General features: G+C 41.4%; 1 protein-coding gene across 6 annotated transcripts in view; it reads left to right on the top strand.

The window, feature by feature from the left end:
• The window catches only part of CTNNA3 (catenin alpha 3), an 896,431-nt gene that overhangs the window by 554,137 nt on the left and 317,807 nt on the right, over positions 1 to 24,487 (top strand). For 4 of the 6 annotated variants that reach the window (XM_074958865.1, XM_074958863.1, XM_074958869.1 and 1 more), the window contains one exon: positions 6,092 to 6,184. The exons of the other annotated variants lie outside the window; for them this stretch is intronic. In XM_074958865.1, the coding sequence (XP_074814966.1) occupies positions 6,092 to 6,184 (93 nt within the window). The remainder of the gene's footprint in view (positions 1 to 6,091; positions 6,185 to 24,487) is intronic. 6 annotated transcript variants of the gene reach the window in all.

Here is a 24,487-nt window from a genome sequence, read left to right as displayed (position 1 = left end):
ATCCGATGAAGTGAGCTGTAGCTCACGAAAGCTTATGCTCAAATAAATTGGTTAGTCTCTAAGGTGCCACAAGTACTCCTTTTCTTTTTATTGTTTATTCAGTACATGTTTCATGTTCTGCTTAAATTATTGATTTCTTTATTACATTTTATATAGTTGATAGCACATAAAACAGCAAGAACGGCATTATTCTGATTAAAATCATATCCACCATGTCCACTCTGTTTTTGTTTTATTTTGTTTTTTAAAGATTAGCTATTGCAAAGAGAACAACTTGAAAATATGTGTTTTACACTTGTAGTTTAATTACGTATTAGTTAGAGGGTGAGTCAAGGGTGGGGGGTGATGGGATTGCAGTCTCAGAGCTTGGTGTTTAAAAAAGCTGAACTGGGAACAGTTCAAGAGCTCTCAAATCAGCAATTTAAGTGAACGTAAAACTTGAAAACAGCCAGCTACCCACCAAGCCTTGCTGAGCGTGGTGACCACACTGGTGAAGGAAGTAGCATTGACTTTGAAGTTCAGTCATCTGCAAACTAATGTGGCAGATGAACATCACAGAACAGTGTCATGTTTCTTTTCCTGCTCATCCATTGTAGACATGCATGCTCAGTCACAGGCTCATTTTGTTGTTCCGTGTGTGTGTGTGTGACTTTTTCACACTCACACTGTAAGATTGCTTCATGTTGACTGGCATATATTTTAAACAGATAGCTCTTTCTGCTCCTTTTTGAACCATTTCTAGCATGGAGAAATTGGAGGCTCATAGAGTTATAAAGTGACAAAAAAGCAGGAAATATAGAAGTTTGGTTTTAAATCAGTGGCGCATATGAAACAGCAGATTCAAGTGCACATAAGGAGCTTCATTTCAGGTAGCAAATATAAAACAAATATGTATTAATGCATCATTTTGTTCACAGAGACTGAACATTGAAGAATATTGTTTTTTAGTTCCTTTGTTTTCTAAAAATCAATCAGATTTAAGGAGCAGGTTATAGCTATGGGTAATACTGCACTATTCTATTCTGTTTGTGTGCTTATACTACCCGCATCACCATAGTATCTGAATGCCTCCAGCAGAGCATGAAGTGATATGACTAATGTCTATCATGTATGATTAATTCTCTCTCTTCTTCTCCTGAAGAAGTTACCGAACTCAGGGAAAGCAGGCATTTATTGGCGGGTATAGTAGGAGCGGATCCATGCTGTTTGAGAAACCTTCATGCTTGTGTGTGGAAAGGAAGATGATAGTTCTTCACAATGCGTGGTGCATAGTTCTTCTATGAGCTATAGGCACTCAGGACGGATGAAATAGTTTACCCCCTGCTTAGCTTCTTGGAGCAAAATTTAACAGCATCAACAGAACCTGATTGGAAGGTTTTCCTGATCTGTATTACAGCCTCACCATAGGCTTGGATAAATTCTTGGTACTTCCGTCTGCCTGTTTTCTACCAGCCTTTGTTTTCTACCATTGGCTTAGGAGTCTGTCTCTTCATGTGGCATGGGGTGTCACAAAAGAACAAGGAGATCTCTGTGGACAAAGGGGAGGGAGGGATGGACTCTCTGGGGGCCAGTGTGTCAATGTTTAAGGCTAGTATACAATGATGAAGATTCACCAGATCCTTGACTCCTTGTCTCGTAGGGTGGAGTGCTGCTGTTAATCTAGTCACATTCAATAGAAACTGGTAAGCTGCAGTGTGACAGTTTTACTTGTTTGTACACACTGAAGTTGTGCTACCCTAGCATGAGTCATAGACATTTCTACCCATTTTGCTAAAAAGAAATGTAATAGATTTCTTAGTGTTAGTCAAAATGAATGATGAAGTGCCAAATTCACCTTTGATATAGCTCCATTGACAGGAATCACAATTACCCAGCAGAAAAGTTGTAAAGCAATAAAATAGTTGATCTCTGAAGGAACACAACTATTTTCTCTAGTACTTGATTGTTTTTAAATACCTTTGGCTGTGAAACCCTCTTAAACTCTTACAAAATATGTTCTTGTCCTGTGAATTTTATCCTTTTCCACATGCGAAACAGACATATTTTTCTGTTCCTAGTGGAACACAAGCCTATATAGTTCCTTGTGGTTTATTTCCTTATTCCTTATTTGTGCTTTACCATCATTATGGAAGATGTTATGAATTTGCCCAGTTCAAGGGAAATGTTTGTTGTGACTGAAGAGCCAACAAAGGAAGCACATGACCATAAAATATTCTGTGTCAAATATGATGTTAAAATGTGTTGGTACCTGAATTCCAGATAAAAGAGAATCTTTCTGGCTCTAGAGGTCATTCTCAAACCAAATTATAAGAATGTTTATCAGCATCCTTGGACCCAGAGGAAGCACAGAGACATCTACAGGAAAGCCAGACATTCCTTTCTGGCCTTTTGCACAGTGAGATGAGTATGGCCATGGTAACATGACTGATTCTTAGCTGCTGTTATGGTCCATAGTAGCTGCTGCCCACTGATTGAGTCAGCTTTCAGGCTGATCAAATTTATGCCTGGACAGCAGTGACCCCCCACAAATTGGGGAAGGGGGCAAAAACTTACTTGAATATACTTTTGCACCTCCCACTTCCCATCCAGACTCGCATTGTGCAGTCCTTGGCTGTATCAGGGAATTGAGGCTTGCAGCTTTAAAAGCTGTGAAGATTTCCCCACCAGACATGTGATCATGATGGATCCTATATTGAACATAGTTTTCTTAACTTTCCTGTAGACTATGAAATGAAACTGGAAACACGTAGGACCATGTAGCAGAGTAGAAATGATGCTAAGATGATTTATTTTAATTTGAAGGAAAATCTCATTGGTTTTTTATTGTATTTTTTTTTTTACTGCTTTACGAAAAGATCTATAATTTTTGCACTTAACCTTTTTGAATGTTTCTTTACATGTGATGGTATATTAATGCAGTGCAAGTGAATGTAATATACTTGAAAAGTGGTTACATTACCCACATAGGCAGTTCAATGTGCGTGGCAAACAAAAAGTCAATTATTTTAAAAAACAGTATATAATTACACTTATTAGTTGTCAAATATGACTGCAAAGGAATCCTAACTTCAAACCAACAAGGGAAAACAACTTTTTAAAGTGAGCCCTTTTTTAGAATTAATGAAGTATCTACTAATTTTTATGATGCTACCTATACCTAAGAACATAAGAATGGTCATAGTGAGTCAGACCAATGGTTCATCAGGCCCAGTACCCTGTTTTCTGGCAGTGGCTGGTGCCAAATCCTTCAGATGGAATGAACAAAACAGGGCAATCCATCCCCCATTGTCCAGTCCCAGTTTTTGGCAGTCAGAGGTTTAGGGACACTCAGTGTATAATGTTGCTTCCCTGACCATCTTGGCTAATAGCCATGGATGGATCTATCCTCCATGAACTTATCTAATTCTTTTTTCAACCCAAAAAGAAAAGGAGTACTTGTGGCACCTTAGAGACTAACAAATTTATTTGAGCATAAGCTTTCGTGAGCTACAGCTCACTTCATCGGATGCATTCAGTGGAAAAACCCAGTTATACTATTGGCCTTTATAATTTCCACTGACAAGAAGTTCCGCAGGTTATGCAACACATGAAGAAGTACTTCCTGTTGTTTGTTTTAAATCTGCTGCCTATTAATTTAATTGGGTGACCCCTGGCTCTTGTGTTATGTCAAGGGGTAAATAACACTTCCTTATGCACTGTCTTCTCATGATTCATTATTTTGTAGACTGCTATCATATCCCCCATTAGTCATCTCTTTTTCTGAGATGAACAGTTCCAGTTTTTTTAATCTCTCCTCATATGGAAGCTGTTTCATATGTTAAACATTTCTGTTGCCCGTCTCTGTACTTTTTCCAGTTGAAAATATATCTTTTTTGAGATTGGGCGACCATAACTGCTTGCAGTATTCAAGGTATGGGCATACTGTGGATTTATATAGTGGCATTATGATATTTTCTGTTTTATTATCTATCTCTTTCCTAATGGTTCCTAACATTCTGTTAGCTTTTTTGACTCTAGCTGCACATTGAGCAGATGTTTTCAAAGAACTATCCATGATGTTTTCATAGAACCTTTTTAGCAATTGTGTATTATGTATACAATATTTTATCTAAATGGAAGCCCTGTATAGTACACTGAGGATGAGACTGGAATGCAGGAATTGCAACTCCAGTTATGACATTAACTCTTAGCATTGTCGCCAACTCCTGTGATTTGCAGGTCTTGTGATTTTGGGTGTTTTTCGTAATGTCTCAGCTTTCATTTTGCAAAATATTAAGTTTCTAGATCTCATTGTGGAAGGAAGCTTGAAAACGTGATCCTTAAAAACTCAGAAACCCAAAGGCAAATGAAAAGAACCCAACAATTATTATGTTTAAAAAATCATGATTTTTAAACCAATCTCATTATTCTGGAAGCCTTACTGATGATTTTTGAATGCTTAGACTGACAAGACTGTTTATGTGACCTTGGACAAATTAATTAACTTTTGTTTAATTTTTTCTATTTGTAAAATTAGGATAATAATAGCCGGTGGCAATAGAACATGATTAATTTACTCATCTTCTATAGACATAATATCCCAGGAAGTTGGTAAATGAAGATGAAATTAATATTTTTACATCATTTGCAATATGTAAAGCACTGTGTAAATGTTAAATATTACTATATATCGGGGTGGCCAACCTGAGCCTGAGAAGGAGCCAGAATTTACCAATGTACATTGCCAAAGAGCCACAGTAATACGTCAGCAGCCCCAATCCACCCCCCCTGCTCCCAGCGCCCCCCACCCACTGGCAGCCCCACTGATCAGCACCTCCTGCTCCCTCCCTGCACCTTGCACTCAGCTATTTCATGGCATGCAGGAGGCTCAGGGGAGGGGGCGGGAAGGGGTGGAGTGGGGGCAGAGCCAGGGGTTGAGCAGTGAGCACCCCCCCCCCCCCGGCATGTTGGAAAGTTGGTGCCTGTAGCTCCAGCCCCAGAGTCGATGCCTATAGAAGGAGCTGCATATTAACTTCTGAATAGCCACATGTGGCTCCAGAGCCACAGGTTGGCCACCCCTGCTATATACTAAAGGGTCATATTTATTATGGGTATTTAAAGCATCGCATAGGCCACATTTCATAGCCCAGACCCTGGCCCCAGTAGCCAGGGTGGACGTTGGACAGATGCATATGAAACAAAGCCATTTTGTGGAGGTAACTGCAGCCTAATGGGTGAAATAGCCAATGTGGGGAGCTTTTGTGACCTCTAGAGGCTGGGGATGGGAGGATCCATGCTGTTGCAGATCCCGCAGCTCCATCTGTCCCCAGGCCTAGCCTCCACTTACCACTTTTGTGTGCTGCCATGCACAGCAGGAGCGGGTGTGCCCCTTCTTCTCTCACATCCAACCACACCTCTTGGGCAGTCGAACCTCTGGAGAACCACCCATGGAAGAGGGGGCTGCATTTGCCCTATGCCAAATAGTAAAATAAACAAACTATACTGGTATAAGGCGCCTTTATACAGATATAACCATGTCTGCACTGGGAATTATCTATTCTGGTAAAAATTAATGCTTCCCCACACTGAAGTAGTTATATTAATGCAAAAACTGTGTGTAGACAGAACTTAGTCCACTGTGTCTGTCAAACAGACCACTCCACCTCTTCACACCATGCCAGATCAAGAGTAATGTTGTTTAATGTTTAGGAATCTGCAAGCAGGAAAAAATGGGACGGCAACATAAACAGAAGCCTCTAAGAAATAATAAAACTAAAACCTCATGCAATTTCAAGCTTCCCAATGCCACTGGGGACAAATGTTCTCCCCGGCACTCATTCTGGAGAAAAATCCAGTACTCCGTTGCCAGTGTGCATCGGACCCTAATCAGGAAAGGTTCATAAGAATTCTTCTTGTTTCTACTTACTTTTTCCCCCCACCTCTTTTCTCCCATAGTCACAGTGTCATTGTTCCAGCATGTTCTTTGCCAAATTAACTTATCAAAGTAAGGCTTCTTGCATGGATTTCTTTCAGTTTAGCAACACAATATTTATTTCTGTGCAATTTATTTTTATGAAAATGAATGCATACTTAAAATACTTTTTTCTTTAAGGTGGCTAATCTTGCTTGTTCACTATCAACTAATGAAGATGGAATTAAAATTGTCCAAATGGCAGCTAATCACATAGAGACTTTGTGCCCACAGGTATGACTTTTTCAATTAATTCCCATCACAAGGCACTGTGTGTAACCCATATGTAGCATAAACTCAATGTATAGGCTCATTCACTCCTAAAAATTCAGGGTAAAACAGTAATTCAAAGGGAAACTATTCCATTATTCTCTTTTTACTGTTTGTAAGAGATTGAAACTAAAGAGTAGCTAATAAACTGTATAGACTGACAGCATTAAATAATTTGGAAAAGCATACTTTGCTAGAGATATTGCTAGAAATTAACCAGGTTGGATAAACTATGCCAATCCCAAAGCCTAATTGGGGATTCTCTTTGCCCACTATAACAAATACATATTTTTATTTGTAACTTTTATATAATTTGATATTTTTTTATTCTTAATGCACATGGGTTTGGGATCTGCTGATTGTCTCCACCCAAGAATTATTGGGCATTTCTTTTGGGAGGATAAATGACAAGCAGCAAAATAACAAGTACATTTTCACCAAGAATATTCATGTAAAGGACCAAACATGCGTTGAGTATATTTGAAGGATTCAGTTTGAGTACATTATCCTGTTGAAGTAAACTGAAAGTAAAATTGAGAAATTATATTTCCTCTATTAAAAGAACAGGTTTCTATGTGTAGGATAGAAGTGCATCAGCCTTGAGTCTGTTAATTCAAGAAGGTTAGATCTTTAAAGAATAGTACAGCTGATGCAACACCTTTAAGGTTCTTCTCTTTTAACATGTTTGAAAGATTACTGTAGTTGAAATGGGCCACTAAAGACCAAAGATTAACAGTATTTCCTGTTACAAGATCAAGGGCTCTGATCTTCTCTCAGGTTTCAGAGTAGCAGAGCTGTGTTAGTCTGTATCCGCAAAAAGAAAGGGAGGACTTGTGGCACCTTAGAGACTAACAAATTTATTTGAGCATAAGCTTTCGTGAGCTACAGCTCACTTCATCGGATGCATGTAGTGGAAACTACAGTGGGGAGATTTTATATACACAGAGGACATGAACAATGGGTGTTACCATACACACTATAACAAGAGGGATCAGGTAAGGTGAGCTATTACCAGCAGGAGAGCTGGGGGGGGGGGCTTTATTAGTGATAATCAAGGTGGGCCATTTCCAGCAGTTGACAAGAACGTGTGAGGAACAGTAGCAGGGGGGGAATAAACATGGGGAAATAGTTTTACTTTGTGTAATGGCACATCCACTCCCAGTCTTTATTCAAGCCTAAATTAATTGTATCCAGTTTGCAAATTAATTCCAATTCAGCAGTCTCTCATTGGAGTCTGTTTTTGAAGTCTTTTTGTTGAAGAATTGCCACTTTTAGGTCTGTTATCGAGTGACCAAAGAGATCTATCCTTGCAACAAAGCCTGTTGCCAACTGTGTCCACATATCTATTCAGGGGACACCATCAAAGGGCCTAATCACATCAGCCACACTATCAGAGGCTCGTTCACCTGCACATCTACCAATGTGATATATGCCATCATGTGCCAGCAATGCCCCTCTGCCATGTACATTGGCCAAACTGGACAGTCTCTATGTAAAAGAATAAATGGACACAAATCAGAGATCAAGAATTATAACATTCAAAAACCAGTTGGAGAACACTTCAATCTCTTTGGTCACTCGATGTTTTGAGTATGAATTATTAATAATTGTGGAGCACTTTCAATTAAAACATCAAAATAAAATAAAATAAAACAGATGTACATATGCCAAATACTAATTATTAATAATTTATTAATACTGCAGAATTTATTCTTCTCTTACTAAAGCAACATTCCTAGTGAAAGCAATGGATATTTTACCTGAGTAAGGACTAAGAGCAGCACAATTAGGTCCATGGGCTTTAATAATGGCCCAGACCATTTGTTATCAGAAAAAACCCTCTGAAGGGGGAAAGAATGCTCTGAGAATCCCTGCAGGGGGCCTCCATGGAACCTGGAGGGAGGAGATCTGCATGCAGCATGTCCCCTATACGCTCGAATCCCTGTGGGGGACAAAATTAGCTGTGGATTGTTTTTACCATTATGCCATGTAGGCATTTCTTTGTGTAAGCTAAATTGTTTGATGGGAACCATGGTAGTTTAATTGAAATCTGAAAAGGTTGAATTAAAAAAATCCTTGGGGCCCCAGAATGCTGCAGGTTTGAACAGTAACATTTTCTGTATTATACTGTGGAAAAATAGATACAGAATTAACACCCTCAGAGGAAAAATATTCATATCATTAGAATTCATAGATATAGACTCATATTACATAAGCTGTCCTGCACTGCAGCTACAATGAGTAGGAGTGATTCTGAACTGTGGTGGTAATGCAGTTACTCAAATGGAGACTATAAGCATATGTCTTGATATTGCTCACATATAAAAAATACATTGTGGATCTACACCAGAACAGATAGATAGCATTGCTGTTTACGTAATTACAGTAGTTCCTGAATTATGTGCCTTCCATACACTTAATGCGGGGGATCTCTTTGAAGAATGCTTAATGTAGATAAATGTCATCACTAAGATAGCAAATAATTAAATAGTAGCTGCAAATAAAAAAGAGATACTTTTCTTGTTACTAGTTGTTTTGTTTTGTACTAAATAATTCTTTTACAGACGCTTTGCAGGCTCAGTAAAAATCCAATATTGATGAAGTTTCTACATAGCAATCACATGTAACTTTTCTTGTATATAGTGAAAAAGATGACATTGGCACACGTGGGAAATACTCCCCTTTTATGTTGCAGAGATAGAAATTTGGCAGAAAATTTCCTAATCCATTTCCTAATCCATCTATTTTACACTGTGTGTACAGTCATTCTCACTACAAAGGTTCTTGGGTTTCTCTACAGGTGTTGCTCTAGGACAGACTGGGACCCTCTTACAGATGGCAACTAAACTCTTCAGAAATGGGGGAAATGTAGAAGTTAAAAGATTGGGATTTCCCAGAGAAAACAGTACTATATGCAGTACTAAGCTGTTGGAGTGGGTGGCGTTGAAAAGGTTGGGTTACTTTGCTTCTAGGTTCTTGAGGTTTCTTATTGCTCTCCCCTTCCCTGCCCCTCCCTGCCCCTGCGCCTGCCCCACGGGTAGATGAAACAAGGGATCTGGACTGCATAATTGTCCATTAAGAGGCGTTGGACAGGAAAAATCACGAGAATTTAGGAGAATGAAGACCCAGCCTGTCTTCTATGGGAGAGTCAAATCCTCTTCTCTAAGGCCTTTGTGGTTCCTCTGCCTTTTCTTCTTGTTGCTCTCAGGGTTTGTCTACACTGCAATTAAAAACCCACAGCTGGCCCATGCCAGCTGACTCAGGCTAAAGTGCTGTTCACTTGTGGTGTAGATGTTCAGGCTTGGACTCTAGGATCCAACTTGGGCTGCAGCTGAAGCCAGAATGTCTACAACACAATTAAACAGCCCCTTAGCCCAAGCTCTGTGATCCCAAGTCAGCAGGCATGGGTCAGCTATGGGTGTCTAACTGTAGTGTAGACATACCCTCAGCAATCTGATCTACTGATCATAGAATCATAGAATATCAGGGTTGGAAGGGACCTCAGGAGGTCATCTAGTCCAACCCCCTGCTCAAAGCAGGACCAATCCCCAATTAAATCATCCCAGCCAGGGCTTTGTCAAGCCTGACCTTAAAAACTTCTAAGGAAGGAGATTCTACCACCTCCCTAGGTAACACATTCCAGTGTTTCACCACCCTCTTGGTGAAAAAGTTTTTCCTAATATCCAACCTAAACCTCCCCCACTGCAACTTGAGACCATTACTCCTTGTCCTGTCCTCTTCTACCACTGAGAATAGTCTAGAACCATCCTCTTTGGAACCACTACTCAGGTGGTTGAAAGTAGCTATCAAATCCCCCCTCATTCTTCTCTTCTGCAGACTAAACAATCCCAGTTCCCTCAGCCTCTCCTCATAAGTCATGTGTTCCAGACCCCTAATCATTTTTGTTGCCCTTCGCTGGACTCTCTCCAATTTATCCACATCCTTCTTGTAGTGTGGGGCCCAAAACTGGACACAGTACTCCAGATGAGGCCTCACCAATGTCGAATAGAGGGGAACGATCACATCCCTCAATCTGCTCGCTATGCCCTTACTTATACATCCCAAAATGCCATTGGCCTTCTTGGCAACAAGGGCACACTGCTGACTCATATCCAGCTTCTCGTCCACTGTCACCCCTAGGTCCTTTTCTGCTGAACTGCTGCCTAGCCATTCGGTCCCTAGTCTGTAGCGGTGCATTGGGTTCTTCCGTCCTAAGTGCAGGACCCTGCACTTATCCTTATTGAACCTCATCAGATTTCTTTTAGCCCAATCCTCCAATTTGTCTAGGTCCCTCTGTATCCTATCCCTGCCCTCCAGCGTATCTACCACTCCTCCTCGTTTAGTATCATCCGCAAACTTGCTGAGGGTGCAATCCACACCATCCTCCAGATCATTTATGAAGATATTGAACAAAACCGGCCCCAGGACCGACCCCTGGGGCACTCCACTTGACACCGGCTGCCAACTAGACATGGAGCCATTGATCACTACCCGTTGAGCCCGACAATCTAGCCAACTTTCTACCCACCTTATAGTGCATTCATCCAGCCCATACTTCTTTAACTTGCTGACAAGAATACTGTGGGAGACCGTGTCAAAAGCTTTGCTAAAGTCAAGAAACAATACATCCACTGCTTTCCCTTCATCCACAGAACCAGTAATCTCATCATAGAAGGCGATTAGATTAGTCAGGCATGACCTTCCCTTGGTGAATCCATGCTGACTGTTCCTGATCACTTTCCTCTCATGTAAGTGCTTCAGGATTGATTCTTTGAGGACCTGCTCCATGATTTTTCCGGGGACTGAGGTGAGGCTGACCGGCCTGTAGTTCCCAGGATCCTCCTCCTTCCCTTTTTTAAAGATTGGCACTACATTAGCCTTTTTCCAGTCATCCGGGACTTCCCCCGTTCGCCACGAGTTTTCAAAAAGAATGGCCAATGGCTCTGCAATCACAGCCGCCAATTCCTTTAGCACTCTCGGATGCAACTCATCCGGCCCCATGGACTTGTGCACGTCCAGCTTTTCTAAATAGTCCCTAACCACCTCTTTCTCCACTGAGGGCTGGCCATCTACTCCCCATGCTGTGATGCCCAGCGCAGCAGTCTGGGAGCTGACCTTGTTCGTGAAGACAGAGGCAAAAAAAGCATTGAGTACATTAGCTTTTTCCACATCCTCTGTCACTAGGTTGCCTCCCTCATTCAGTAAGGGGCCCACACTTTCCTTGGCTTTCTTCTTGTTGCCAACATACCTGAAGAAACCCTTCTTGTTACTCTTGACATTTCTTGCTAGCTGCAGCTCCAGGTGCGATTTGGCCCTCCTGATTTCATTCCTACATGCCCGAGCAATATTTTTATACTCATCCCTGGTCATATGTCCAACCTTCCACTTCTTGTAAGCTGCTTTTTTATGTTTAAGATCCGCTAGAATTTCACCGTTAAGCCAAGCTGGTCGCCTGCCATATTTACCATTCTTTCGACTCATCGGGATGGTTTGTCCCTGTAACCTCAACAGGGATTCCTTGAAATACAGCCAGCTCTCCTGGACTCCTTTCCCCTTCATGTTAGTCCCCCAGGGGATCCTACCCATCCGTTCCCTGAGGGAATCGAAGTCTGCTTTCCTGAAGTCCAGGGTCCATATCCTGCTGCTTACCTTTCTTCCCTGCGTCAGGATCCTGAACTCAACCAACTCATGGTCACTGCCCCCCAGATTCCCATCCACTTTTGCTTCCCCCACTAATTCTTCCCGGTTTGTGAGCAGCAGGTCAAGAAAAGCTCCCCCCGTAGTTGGCTCCTCTAGCACTTGCACCAGGAAATTGTCCCCTAGATAGAGCCCAAGAGCAGGGCTGCTGGCTCCAATTAAATCCCCATTCTTTCCCTTCTGACTCCTGCTTCCTCATCCATATTCTCAGTCTCTGCCCATGTGCAAAAAGTGAAAAACTGGAAGAAAGTTTGAATGCATATTTTTTCCTAACATTTTGTTTTTCATGGCAATATGGTTAATATAGTTATGACTTTTACCATGGTTGATGCTCTGTTAAACATCCCCATCAGAGCACAGCTTCTTAATTCCAACGCCCCAATCTGGAGTAGAGAGAGACTTGACATTCTGTTCACATGCGTGTAAATATAGCTTCTGTAAATCTATTCTTTTAGTCAGCTTATCCTTTCTCTGGATATGTGGTGATAAATTGAGAAAAGCTGTATTAGGAGGATATATAAGGAGTTCATCTCTTTTGAGTGTGAAGTTATCTTTAACAGTTTAAATACTAATAATTAAATAATAATCATGGAACACCTTCCTGGTAAAACAAAAACAAGTTTATATCCCTTGACTTGCCAGAAATGTATATAAGCTATTACTACCAGTCCATTCTTTCTTTGACTTGAACCCGATGACAGGATATTTCTAGAACAGGTTTATGAACTAATGCAGAAAGTTTGCAGAAAACACATTTACAGCAAAACAAAATTTCCTTTTCCAGAGATTGGTCTTATCTGTGTAATATAGATAACATGGAAAGAAAAATGATTATCTTAGAAAAAGTGAAAAACAATATTAGGGCAGGACACAAAAACTGCTATTTGTATTCATGCCTGATTTTGGGTCAGAGCCAGTGTTCACATTCAAATATGAATATTGGCTCTAAAGGCTGAGCATATTGAGAACAGTTTATCATTCCAAGAGAAATACTGTTTGTTTGTATTGGGCTGCACTGGGCAATTCTATGCATGCAAAAATTAGAGCCAGGGACAATTATGTAAGAGATGAATGGTGAAATCCTAGTTTTCTATGAAGGACCTGGGCAAGGGTGAATGTGTGGAGCAGAATTATACATATTTGTTACAAGAGCCCCCTTGCCCAAAGAGGCCTGAATGGATTGAGGGAAGAGAGACTTATGGGGCAGGATATGCTGCAGGGGTTACCTTACTGCTCACTTTTGAAAAAGAACAACTACACACCCGACTAAGCACATGCACACACACAACCAGCAAACATGCTGCAGATTTCAGTGTACGGGGTAGCTGGCTGAGAACCAAGATATGTGCCCTAGCAGCCACTGATGCTATGTTACGTGACATGGAAGCTGGCTTCCTCTTAGTCTCCTGACTCTCCTGAGTCCTAGCTAGGAACTCTACTGCTTGTGAGAAGCATTCAGACCTCCATTCTCCTTTCTAATATCACAGCCACATATTACAGGCTGGGCTTTGCCTCTAGGTATTTATAAAGCAAAGGATAAATGGGGATGTTCAAAGGCACAAATTATGGTTAGGCACTTAGCTCCCATTGACTTTCAATTATTCCTATTACTGTCAATGGTAGTTACACAGGTAACTGATATTTGTGAAATCACCCCTGAGGTCTATGGATTTATTAATTTGTTTGGTTGGGTGTAGTTGGAGTGGTCAGCAGGCTTAGGATGAGCTAAGGAAAGAGAATGATTTATTCCCTTTACCTTAGAAGCTGTTGTGGTCTAATGTGATACTTTTCTTGAAAATACAGAAGGCATAGAGCACTTGATACAGACACAGCGGCGAAATGAGGACAGACACATGGATGTATTTAAGCGGCAGGCCACAATTTTATTAAACTTTAACACAGGGAGGGGCCTGCTCCCCACCCATTGTCCGTACTCTGCTATACCAGGCATTTAATAATAGGTTCCAATGTGGGTGTAAGAGGGCTCCTCCCCTGTAACCTGTAATTCTGAGTAGACTCTTCTCAGCCTACCCCCCAGAACTCACCTAACTCTAAGTCCTAGCACCCTCCTCCCCACAAGAGGGACAAAGGGTACAGAAGGGTAGAGACCTTGGCCTGCGAGGGCCACAAAGTCTGATCTCAGGGTATGTCTACACTGCAATGTAAACCTGAGCTCTGATTCAGGCTCAAGCCTAACCCCACTTCTGTCCACATACAAATCACGCTAACCCAAGGCACGCTAACACAGGGTCCCAGGACCATGTGTGGCTGCAGGGTCTGAGCCCAGGTCAGGCATTAACCCAAGGTTCAAGCCCATTTCTTTGCAATATAGGTGCAACCCACTTGATTCAGGTCCTGGAAGTCCTCCAAAAAGTATCCCACAATCCCATCTGTCAACTTCCTTTGTCCTCTTTATCCTAAGAATCTTGAACCTACTCTATTGAAAATGAAAGCAACCACCCTTGGTATACTGCAGCAGCTTAGTAAGTCAATATTAACTCATCTGTTGTCTTCTGACCACTGAGCTGCAAACACACCATCAGAGAACCTTCTGTGTTTGCAATGGAAACCTCACAGAAGACGATTAATGGGAGTACAGCCTGATTTTGGAAAAGCTCTGGTGCAAGGCCAGCAAAAGTGTGGACTTTAGTAAGAGTATCAGGAATGACCACGCATGCTAGCAAATAGTGAACAAGCTGTCAGCTTTGCAAATTTACTGGGCTGGTGACCAGTGCAGGCAGCAGATTAAGCCACTCAGGAGTGAGTACTGGAGAACCAGGAACCAGAACTGCACCACTGGCAACTTGCAAAAAATCATGCCTGTTTTATGAGGAGTTTGACCCAATGCTGGGCACTGCACCCAGCACGGAGCCAAGGATGACCTGGTCAGTTGGGATGGTGCCCTGCTGGCCCAAGAATCTAGCATGGGGGCTTATGACAGCCAGCAGCAGGCACCGAGTGGGGACAGTGAAGTTACTCTGTTGCTGAAACTGGTTCCAGAGCAGGTTTTGTGGCAGGAGCAGCACATTCTGGGTCCACACTCAGAGGAGCTGATGCACCCTCCAAGGAAGAGCCCACTGTGGAGCCTTCAGCAGACAAACACCAGACTGAAGCTGCCCCTAAGCCTGGTAAGTTTCTGGATCCGTATTAATGTTCATTAATACTGTAATGGGAGGGATTTCAGCTCTATGAACCAATGCAAAAGTTATGAGAAGCTCCAGCTAGCAGTGTGTATCTGCTAATGGCAAATTGTATGCCAGTGGCGTGGCTCCCTTCCAACTCTCCTCCCCCTTCCCCCTCCCCTGTCCCCGATGTGGAGTTCAAAATGGGGACTGGGACATGCAAACAGTAAAGAACACCTTTAATGTATATTTTTACTGGAAAGGCAAATATTTTTGCTAGGGCCATTCCTGTTTCTTAAAAATAATAACCTTACATGGGCATGCCTCAGATAGATACTAAGCACATTCCTTCTTAAAACACTGTGGCTTGAAGGCAAAAAACTCCCTGGAAAAAATTTCTTCCGGTCCCCCCCACCCCCACCCCAATGAGCAATTGATTAGACCTGCAGCATCTGTCAGGCCAGATTTCCATTCCTAGTTCCAAATCAGTAGGGTGGTGCTGCCAGAACAGAGCTGAGAGGCTCCACATGGCCCCCATTCCAGATTAAATCCCTAGATCTGGGGAATAAAACCTAGCACTCCTCTTGGGGAGCCAGTTTTGAATAGAGCTGCGGAAATCTGACAAATGAGCACCCCTCCCTCTGAAACTGGCCAAGAATCTATCCGGTATCCCTCTCAGGAAATGTCTCCTAATTAGTTCCTCACTGTCTGCTGGGACTATCCCCTTTCACAACCAGTCCTATCGAGTTTCCCCACCTATTGAGGCAGGTGGGTGGCATTTCTATGACTATAAACTTAATGGCTTATTTCAGATGGAACCAACAAAGTGAAGGTTTGAGGTGTGTAGAACAGGTTTAATAGAAATCATAATGACTCCCAGCTGAAGTAAAATGCTACATGAAGCACTGAGATCACATTTTGGCTTCACGTTTATGGGGGAAAAGTGTGTTGGGGTTGATTGTCTAATGTGCTGTCAGTGTCTGTAATGTCTTTTTGTGTCTAGTCTCGCAAGTACTCCATGGCAGAATGTCCATTGAGTTCAATGGGAATTTTGTACCTGGACTACTCACAGTGTCAGACCTTTTGATTGCATGTTAGCAGGAATTAAATACTGGCAGTATATTTCTATTTGCACTAAGCTTTAAACTATTTTTATTGATACAGTAAAATTGAACAATGTCCGTAAGTACACCCTTTTTCTCCACAGTCTTCACACTAACCTGCCCCATCTATTGATTTTATTAATATTCAATATATTGAATATAATTTCTGTCTTACTTCTCCATAGCAGCTCCCTCTACTAGATAGACTTTTACAATACATTTCAAGTATATCCAAGCAGAATTAGATGTGGGCAAAGAGAATCTTATTTAATAAGAGCCACCATGAGCCTTCAGTAAGCCCTTTGATCTAAACATTTTTTCAGGTTCAGAACAACTGGGTTAACTATCTTTCCCCTTTTTTTGTGGGCTTCTGCATTTCTTGATTCCAATTCTAGTCATGGCCAGAAGCCTTGAAATCCTGTGAGATAAACTATTCTGACTTAATTGGAAATGGGAGGTACATGAAATCTCTTTGTTAATCCTCTTCCTGTGACATTTCCAACCAAGGCTCAGAAAAAAGTTTGGATAAGCATCCAAAGTTTTCAAAGATTATCTGAGTCGACTCAGAAACCTGTACATCCATCAGAAGGAGAAGTAAGAAAGGCAGATGGGAGGTGTTTGGATCATGGCAGCTTGATCAATAGAGGGGAAAGATGGGTCCTGGCTGGAGGTGGGCAATTTTTTTTTGACAGATTTTTTGTGTGTGAAAAAAATTTGACAACACTGAAATATTTCAGAAAGTGTGTGAACAAGTGCAAACAGTGAAACCATGTACACAAGAGAAACCCCCTATTGTGGCACGTCACCTTTCCATCCTTCTCCTTTCTCTTCTCTCCCCAATTACCAGGTTCTTGGCACTTTAGAAGGAGGGTGGAGGCATCCACAGAGGAGAGGGGTCAATATGTAGGGCTGTAGGGGGGTGAGGTTGTCTCCCCACTCCTGGGGCACAATTATATTTGCTACCCAGCCATGGAGTCTTCCAAGCTGCTTCTGGACTGCAGCACAGGGTAGCGTACAGAGGAGTCAGGCCGTGTGAGTGATGCAGCAGGAGCTGCTATCTTGTGGTCATTCGTGATATGAGCTGCTCAAACAGCTGTTTCTGCTGAGCTCAGTCCTCCTCCCTTAGCTCCCATTCATGTTTCAGGAACTGCAAAGCAAGTGCCTACTCCTGTGCTGAAACCCTGTGGTCAAGCTGTGCAGCCAGTTTGAGCCTTTCTTCCTACTTCGGAATACCTTTCCTCTAGCCACAAGTCCTTCTGTCTTTGTTACTTGAATCTGCTTGTTGGCGCTCTCCAGAAACTGAGCTATAAGTTAATCAGGGAAATGCTTCCTCTTTGAACAGTCCATGGAGGTATTTTGGCCTAAGCTCCTGCTGCAGTGTGAGCAAGCTGAGGAGGTACTGCAGCTGGTAGAGGTTGGGGGGCCTGGAACAGGACAAGACACAGAGGGTTATTGTTTCAAATAGTTCAGTGCAGGAACACAGAAAATCCTTGTGGAATTCAGAGGACATAAAATGACAGTTTTACAAACTGAACTGAAATGAATGGTAGAGGGTTGCTTCAGACCACAGAAGATTCTTGGACAGAGCCTCGTTAATCATAGCAAAAGAAGCGCAGGCGCAAGAGTAAGTTAAAACCGCAAAGCTGCTTTTTGATTTTAGAAAATTGCAAAACTACTTGGGTTTGGCAATGGAGTGGGGCCAGGGTGTTAATGTCGTCAGCGGCTGTGCTACAAAAGCTCTTTCTATGATTTCAAGCCATTTTTTGGATGACATAATTCTTGTGGTACCTGACTGGGAAAGGAAGATGCTATTGAATACTGTCTCTGAATTTAAGGCCATAACTCTTCTAAAACAAGTTTAATTCTATAATAGTCAATATTAAAATGCAGTCAGTAGTGAGAGCCTTAGTATTTGGCTCCAGGTTGCGTAAACAATGTTGTTGATAAGCACATCGACAGTTACGTCTGTTCCTATTTTTATATACGCCATTCCTTTTTTCACCTTTTGATATTAATGAAAATAGCAGAATAAGTGGCATGTTCCTGGACAATATAATTATCATTCCTTAATGTCATTCTCTTTTTGTGTTTGTGAACCTTGTATGCTTTAACTATCGTTGACATTAGTCCCTCACTTTAGTTGACTATTAAAACACCAAATAGCATACTTTGTATAAGCTGAATCTTCTGACTCTGTAAATTTGTTAATCCTTTTAGTTGCCAGAGTGGCATAAAGGAGCCTTAGTGTAACCAACAATCAGAACCATAGTAGCTAAGGCTTTACAAGCAGTGAGGGTATATATATGTCACATAACCTTTCTAAAAAATCTCATTAAACTATTTGAAAAACTGTTTTTCTCTAATGTATGTGTCATATGGGACTGTATCATGGTGTTGTATGATATAAACATTTTATGGTGATATGTCTTGATTTTAATAAGGTTTTGGATGCAATCCCATGTGACATTCTCATAAGAAAACTAGGGAAATATGGCCTAGATTAAATTAATATAAAATGGATGCACGACTGGTTGAAAGATGGTATGCAGTATAGTTATCAATGGTTCACTGTCAAACTGGTGGGACATATATACTGGAGTCCTGCAGGGATCTGTTCTGCATCCAGTGCTAGACAAATATTTTCATTAATGACTTGTATAATGGTGAAGAGATTATGCTCATAAAATTTGCAGATGACACCAAGCTGGGGTAGGGGGGAGGGCTGCAAGCACTTTGAAGGGCAGCATTAGAATTCAAAATGATCTTGAGAAATTGGAGACTTGGTCTGAAATCAGTAAGATGAAATTCAGTAAAGACAAGTGCAAAGTACTGATGTTGAAAGGAAAAATTAAATGCACAAATACAAAATTGGGAATAACTGGCTAGGCAGTATTACTGCTGAAAAGGAACTGAGAGTTATAATGGATCACAAATTGAAATGAACCAACAACATGATACAGTTGTGAAAAAGACAATTATCACTCTAGGATCTAGTAACCAGAGTGTAGTATGTAAGACAGGAGGTAATTGTCCTGCTCTACTCAGTACTGGCAAAGCATCAGCTGGAGTACTGTATTCAGTTTTGGGTCCCTCACTTTAGGAAAGAGAGAGATGAATTGGAGAGAGTCCAAAGGAGAACTAAAATTATCAAAGGTTTAGAAAAACTAACATATGAGGAAAGGTTTAAAAAACTGTGTGTTTAGTCTTGAGAAAATAAGACTGGTGGTGGTGGGGGATCTGATAAGTCTTCAAATACATTAAGGGCTATTATAAAGTGGACAGTAATGAGTTGTTCTCCTATCCACTGAAGATAGGACAAGAAGTGATCAGCTTAAGCTTCAGCAAGGGAGATTTAGGTTAGGTATTATTTCTAACTTTAAAAATAGTTAAGCTTTGGACTAGTTTTCCAAGGAAGGTTGTGGAATCCCCACCATTGGAGGTATTTAAGAACAGGGATGGTCTAGGTATTCTTTGTCCTGCTTCAGTGGAGAATGCTGGACTAGATGACTTTTTGAGGTCCCTTCCAGCCCTATATTTCTAAGACTCTGTGATTCTATTGCACTCATTTGGGATGACCAGCATAATTCAGTTGTGGCTTTGTCACTAAAATGATCATCCAAAATGCATGCTGATAATATCTTTATGCCACAGCACGCCCTCTCTATATAATATGTAGATGTGTCCACAGTGAGGGAGAATGGCAGGAACTGCCAGTGATTTGGGGGCAGGTTTTATATCATGAGGATTCTGCCCTCCTGCAGCCCTCCCTTCCTCTGAACACTAAGACCTTGTCTACGCTAGCAGCGGTATGTAGGGTACATGTAGCTACAAATGGTAGTAAAAGGCTCTTGTGCAGGGAGGCAGCAGGAAAAGGGTCTGGCAGTTCTGATTTGCCTGAGCCTTTCACAGCCGCAAAGAAAGATTTTAGCAGGGGAGTGCCGCTAGAGTCTGTCCCCACTGCCTCACCTCCTTCCAGAGCCTTTCCCCATTGCTGGAGCCTTTCGCTGCAGTGGGAAAGGCTCTGGCAGCAGGACAGTGCAATGCTGCAAATAGCAATATAGACATGGGAGGTACTGCTTGGGTATGTAGAGAGCCATGTAGAGTATATAGCCTTGGCTCACCATTTACACTGCTATTTATACATGTGCTAGTGGGGTGTACAGGTGTAGCTCTATCCTAGTAACACGGGCTTCATTGCATTTGCCTTTTTTGTTATTATCTTTCTCACATTCATCCCTAAATCTGTGATGTGGGTTTGGCAGGTACAGGTGGAAGGACACAATAGGTAGCAATGGAGTGAGCTGGGAACCTGTGGCAACAAGACAGATGAGATGTGGTTGGGAAAGGGGGTATTAAAAAAAGAATCCAAAACAAAAATTCTGAACCTAGTAAGATGGCTGCCAAACTCCATCCCAGGCATTTATTGATGTATTTTATTCCATCCCACATCCTTTGTCTGTTTGGATTGTAAACTCTGAAGGCAGGGATCATGTATTCTCTATAGCAGTGATGGGCAACCTGCGGCCTGCGGGCTGCACGCGGCCCGTCTGGGTAATCTGCTGGCAGGCCATGAGACAGTTTGTTTGCATTGACCGTCCACAGACACGGCTGCCCGCAGCTCCCAGTGGCCGCAGTTCCCCATTCCTGGCCAATGGCAGCTGCGGGAAGCGGCAGCCAGTACGTCCCTGCGGCCCGCACCTCTTCTCGCAGCTCCCATTGGCCAGGAACGGTGAACCGCAGCCACTGGGAGCTGCAGGCAGTTGTGCCTGCAGACGGCCAATGTAAACAAACTTTCTTGTGGCCCACTAGCGGATTATCAGGTTGCCCACCACTGCTCTATAGTCTTATAAATAGTATGGCCATCCCAAATGAAAATCATTATACTATTGCAGTCTAGTAGATGTTCTCTATATACATCACTCAGGCTTTACAAGTAAATACTACATAAATATTCCTTTTCAAAGATTGTTGATTAAAAAGGTTCTTTTTTTCCTATTAACTTCCTGTTCTTGATTTTTATCTTTTCTTTATTCCTTGCCCTGATTTTACTTTGAATTGTTTTTCCTTCTTTGGTTTTACATATATTAATTTCATGTGTATTTTGTTTATAAAAGCATGCTGTATATTTAAAGAAATTGCATAATACTCCTTTACAAAAAAAAAAGAATACTCGAGTCAGTTAATAAATTTACAAAATCATTCCCTTAATATATTGCATTTTTCAGATAACAGAGAGTTTAAAAATCTTTTATGCTGCTATGGATTTTTGCAGCTAACAAAATCTCAATTTCCTATGTATTATATTTACTTTCATATCACAGAAAGTCACCCGTTTTGTTCTCTTCCCTCATACATAAAATGGGTGGGGGATGGAGGGAGTATTTTATTAGACAATCATAAAAACTGTTCACCAATGTCATCTTAATAATCACAATTGTTTCATCCTCTTGGCTGAAGTGTCTGGTATCACAACTTTTTTTTGTGTGTGTGCCTAACACAATTTTCTCCACATAGCACAGTCTTTTACAAGGGCAGAAGTAATAGAGGGGAAAATGGGGAATAAGTGATTTCCCAACCATCTGCTTTAAAAGAGATAAAACAGATGTTAGTATCTCTAACGATATCAACATTCTTCTTCAGTATTGTCTCCAGACTTTCAACAGACAAATTAATTAAAAGTACATACCATGACCTTAATGATAATAATAATACTTCTAAAATGGAAAGGATGACATTTTGGTATAAGAAAACCAAATATGTTTGTGTACAGTTTTTTAGCACGTTATCAAGACGCGCTCATGCTACTGATGAAGTCAATGAGAATTTTGCCATTAACGTCACGAGATGCAGTAGCCTGAAGGAATTTTACAACTCCTGGATACTTCTGTTAGCCTTATTTTTACAAATGTTAAAATAAATATAGTTGACAGTGCAATGATGGCTGTGCCAAAGAGTTGTGTTTTGGGAGATTACCAGCAGAGTCATTCATGAGGTGATTTCCTTTGCTAGTACTGCAGCAATCTGCAGACTGCTAGTTCCCCTATTACATTTCCAGAAACACCACAATGTAAAAACAACATGCAACTCTAGAGTGATGGCTGTTGTCTGCTTTCCATTTCCTGCCTTTGGGCTCCCAGACTGTCTTTTGTGACTGCTCTCTCCAGGCCTGCTGGGCTATTCAGTCACTGAGCCAATATAAAGCCAAAAGGGGGTATTTCCCCCAGGAGGCAACTCTTTAATACCAATTTTGACATTGTACATCTGCCTAAACCTACCTCAGTACCTCAGACCTAACCACAACATATAACTATTGAGCTCATGAGAATAACTATCAAGGGATGCTCCACATCCATGACTTTGCTTATAAATTATGGCAAATAACTTAGGTCTAAATTATGGTTGGTTCCTGTGATGGTGGTCATGGGAATCTTCCTCATCTCTTGCAGCCCATCCTTTATATGGGAGACAGCCACAAATACAGTCTGTGATCTTGTGAGCTGAGCAGGGAGGATCTGGAGTGAAGCACTGCTGCCTCTGTTCACCAACCAGCAGAACTGGCCAGTTGTGTCAGAGGAATGTATCCTGCACACCCGCTCAGAGACTCCTGATAGACATTGCCTCTGCTCCCTGAGGCACAATGATGCCTGCTGTTCCCACTGGGATGGCGTGACTCTGAACTGTAGCAAAAAGTTACAACAGAGCTTAAAACATCCTGTTGTTATTGTCGTTGTTAGTTCTTCTGTCCTCCTCCCTCTGCCCAGAGCAGAACTTGGGTTTTTTAGCTACCCCTTACATCTTGTCTTTTAGATATTAAGCTCTTTGGAGCAGTTCTTTATTATATGTTTGTACATTGCCTAGCACAATAGTGGCTTGACTTATCTGAGGCCTCTAGGCACTATGCAATAAAGATAATTACAAGACTAATTTAATATAATTTTGTGTGATAACTGAAATATAATTTATAATTAATATAATGAATGTCATATAATTTATCATTTCATATATTATACGTACATAGTGCTGCAAGGAACAGATCCCACACAAAAGGAGAGAACATTAGCAGTAGATGCAACATCCAAATCCCATGCTCTTAAGAGAATGATCAGTAGTGCCAGATAGGGAGATTAAGGTTGGGATAACTCATCCTTTGAATTTGGCACACAACATGACTAAGTATAAAATGGAAACACGTCTATGTACTTTTGTTTGTTTTATTAGTTTTTATTGTGTTCATTATCATAGCATTTACCTGGCTTAAATTAAAAAAGAAGATTTAAAACCCACAACTAGTCCCATTGTGATAGCACTGAACAGAGAAGTAGGACAAAAGACAGTCCCTGCCCCAGAGAGTTTACAGTCTAGGTGTCTGACAGGACATGAAAATAAGTTGAAGTAGACAAATGGTGTTGGCGTGGGATGGGAGGATGAGGAAACAATCAAATGAAAGTTTATCAGAAAAACAGAAGACTCAGCTCGGAGCTTTATTCTAAAATCTGATAGCAAAAATATGCCAGTTAATCCCACCTGTCAGGAGAGTTTTACAGGGTGAAAAGTGTTCTCTCGGGTAATTGGGTCCTATATTATTCAGTGTTTGAACTGCACGTGTAAGTAAAAAGGAATCAAATGTTGAGATTGAAGCACTCATGTTACAGGCTCATTGTAGGCTACCTTATCCAGGAGGCATGTAGCTTCCTTTTTTTGCCAGCTATAATTTCTGAGTGCTCTTCAGGTGTATTCTTAATAAGACATATTATAGTAATCTAACCTGGTGATGACAAAAGCATGGATAGCATTGCAAGGTCTATATAAGAGAGGAGTGGTTGAACCCTTGTGATCAGTTACAGATAAGAAACTAAGTATCCATCACTGCTTCCACATCTAGCGTTGCAAGAGCAGTAATAAATCCAATGTAATCATCTAATGGGGACCCTCTGAGACCGTATATAGGATTGCAAGATTCTTCTATTGAATCGTCCTTGGCTCTGGTGCTAAAACTAAGAATGATGGTAAATTATTAGGGCCTTACCAAATTCACGGCCCATTTTGGTCAAATTCACAGCCACAGAATTTTTTAAAATAGTCAGTTTCACGCTTTCACATGTTTACATCTGAAATTTCACTGTTTTAACCATGGGCGTCCCAACCCAAAAGGGAGTCTTGGGGGGATCACAAAGCTGTTGTAGCAGGGTCGCGAGATTGGCACACTCACTTCTGCACTGCCTTCAGGGCTGGGCTGTTTCTGTGAGCTAGAGAGAGCAATGTCAGAGGAGATATAGGCGGTAAACCCAAGAAACAGCCAAGCTTAGAGGAGAAGCTTGGGTTGAGGTTTACGTTGTATTACTCTT

Source organism: Natator depressus, chromosome 7 (genome assembly GCF_965152275.1).
Source record: "Natator depressus isolate rNatDep1 chromosome 7, rNatDep2.hap1, whole genome shotgun sequence".
NCBI lineage: Eukaryota > Metazoa > Chordata > Testudines > Cheloniidae > Natator > Natator depressus.
This window is presented reverse-complemented; position numbering and strand designations above follow the sequence as displayed.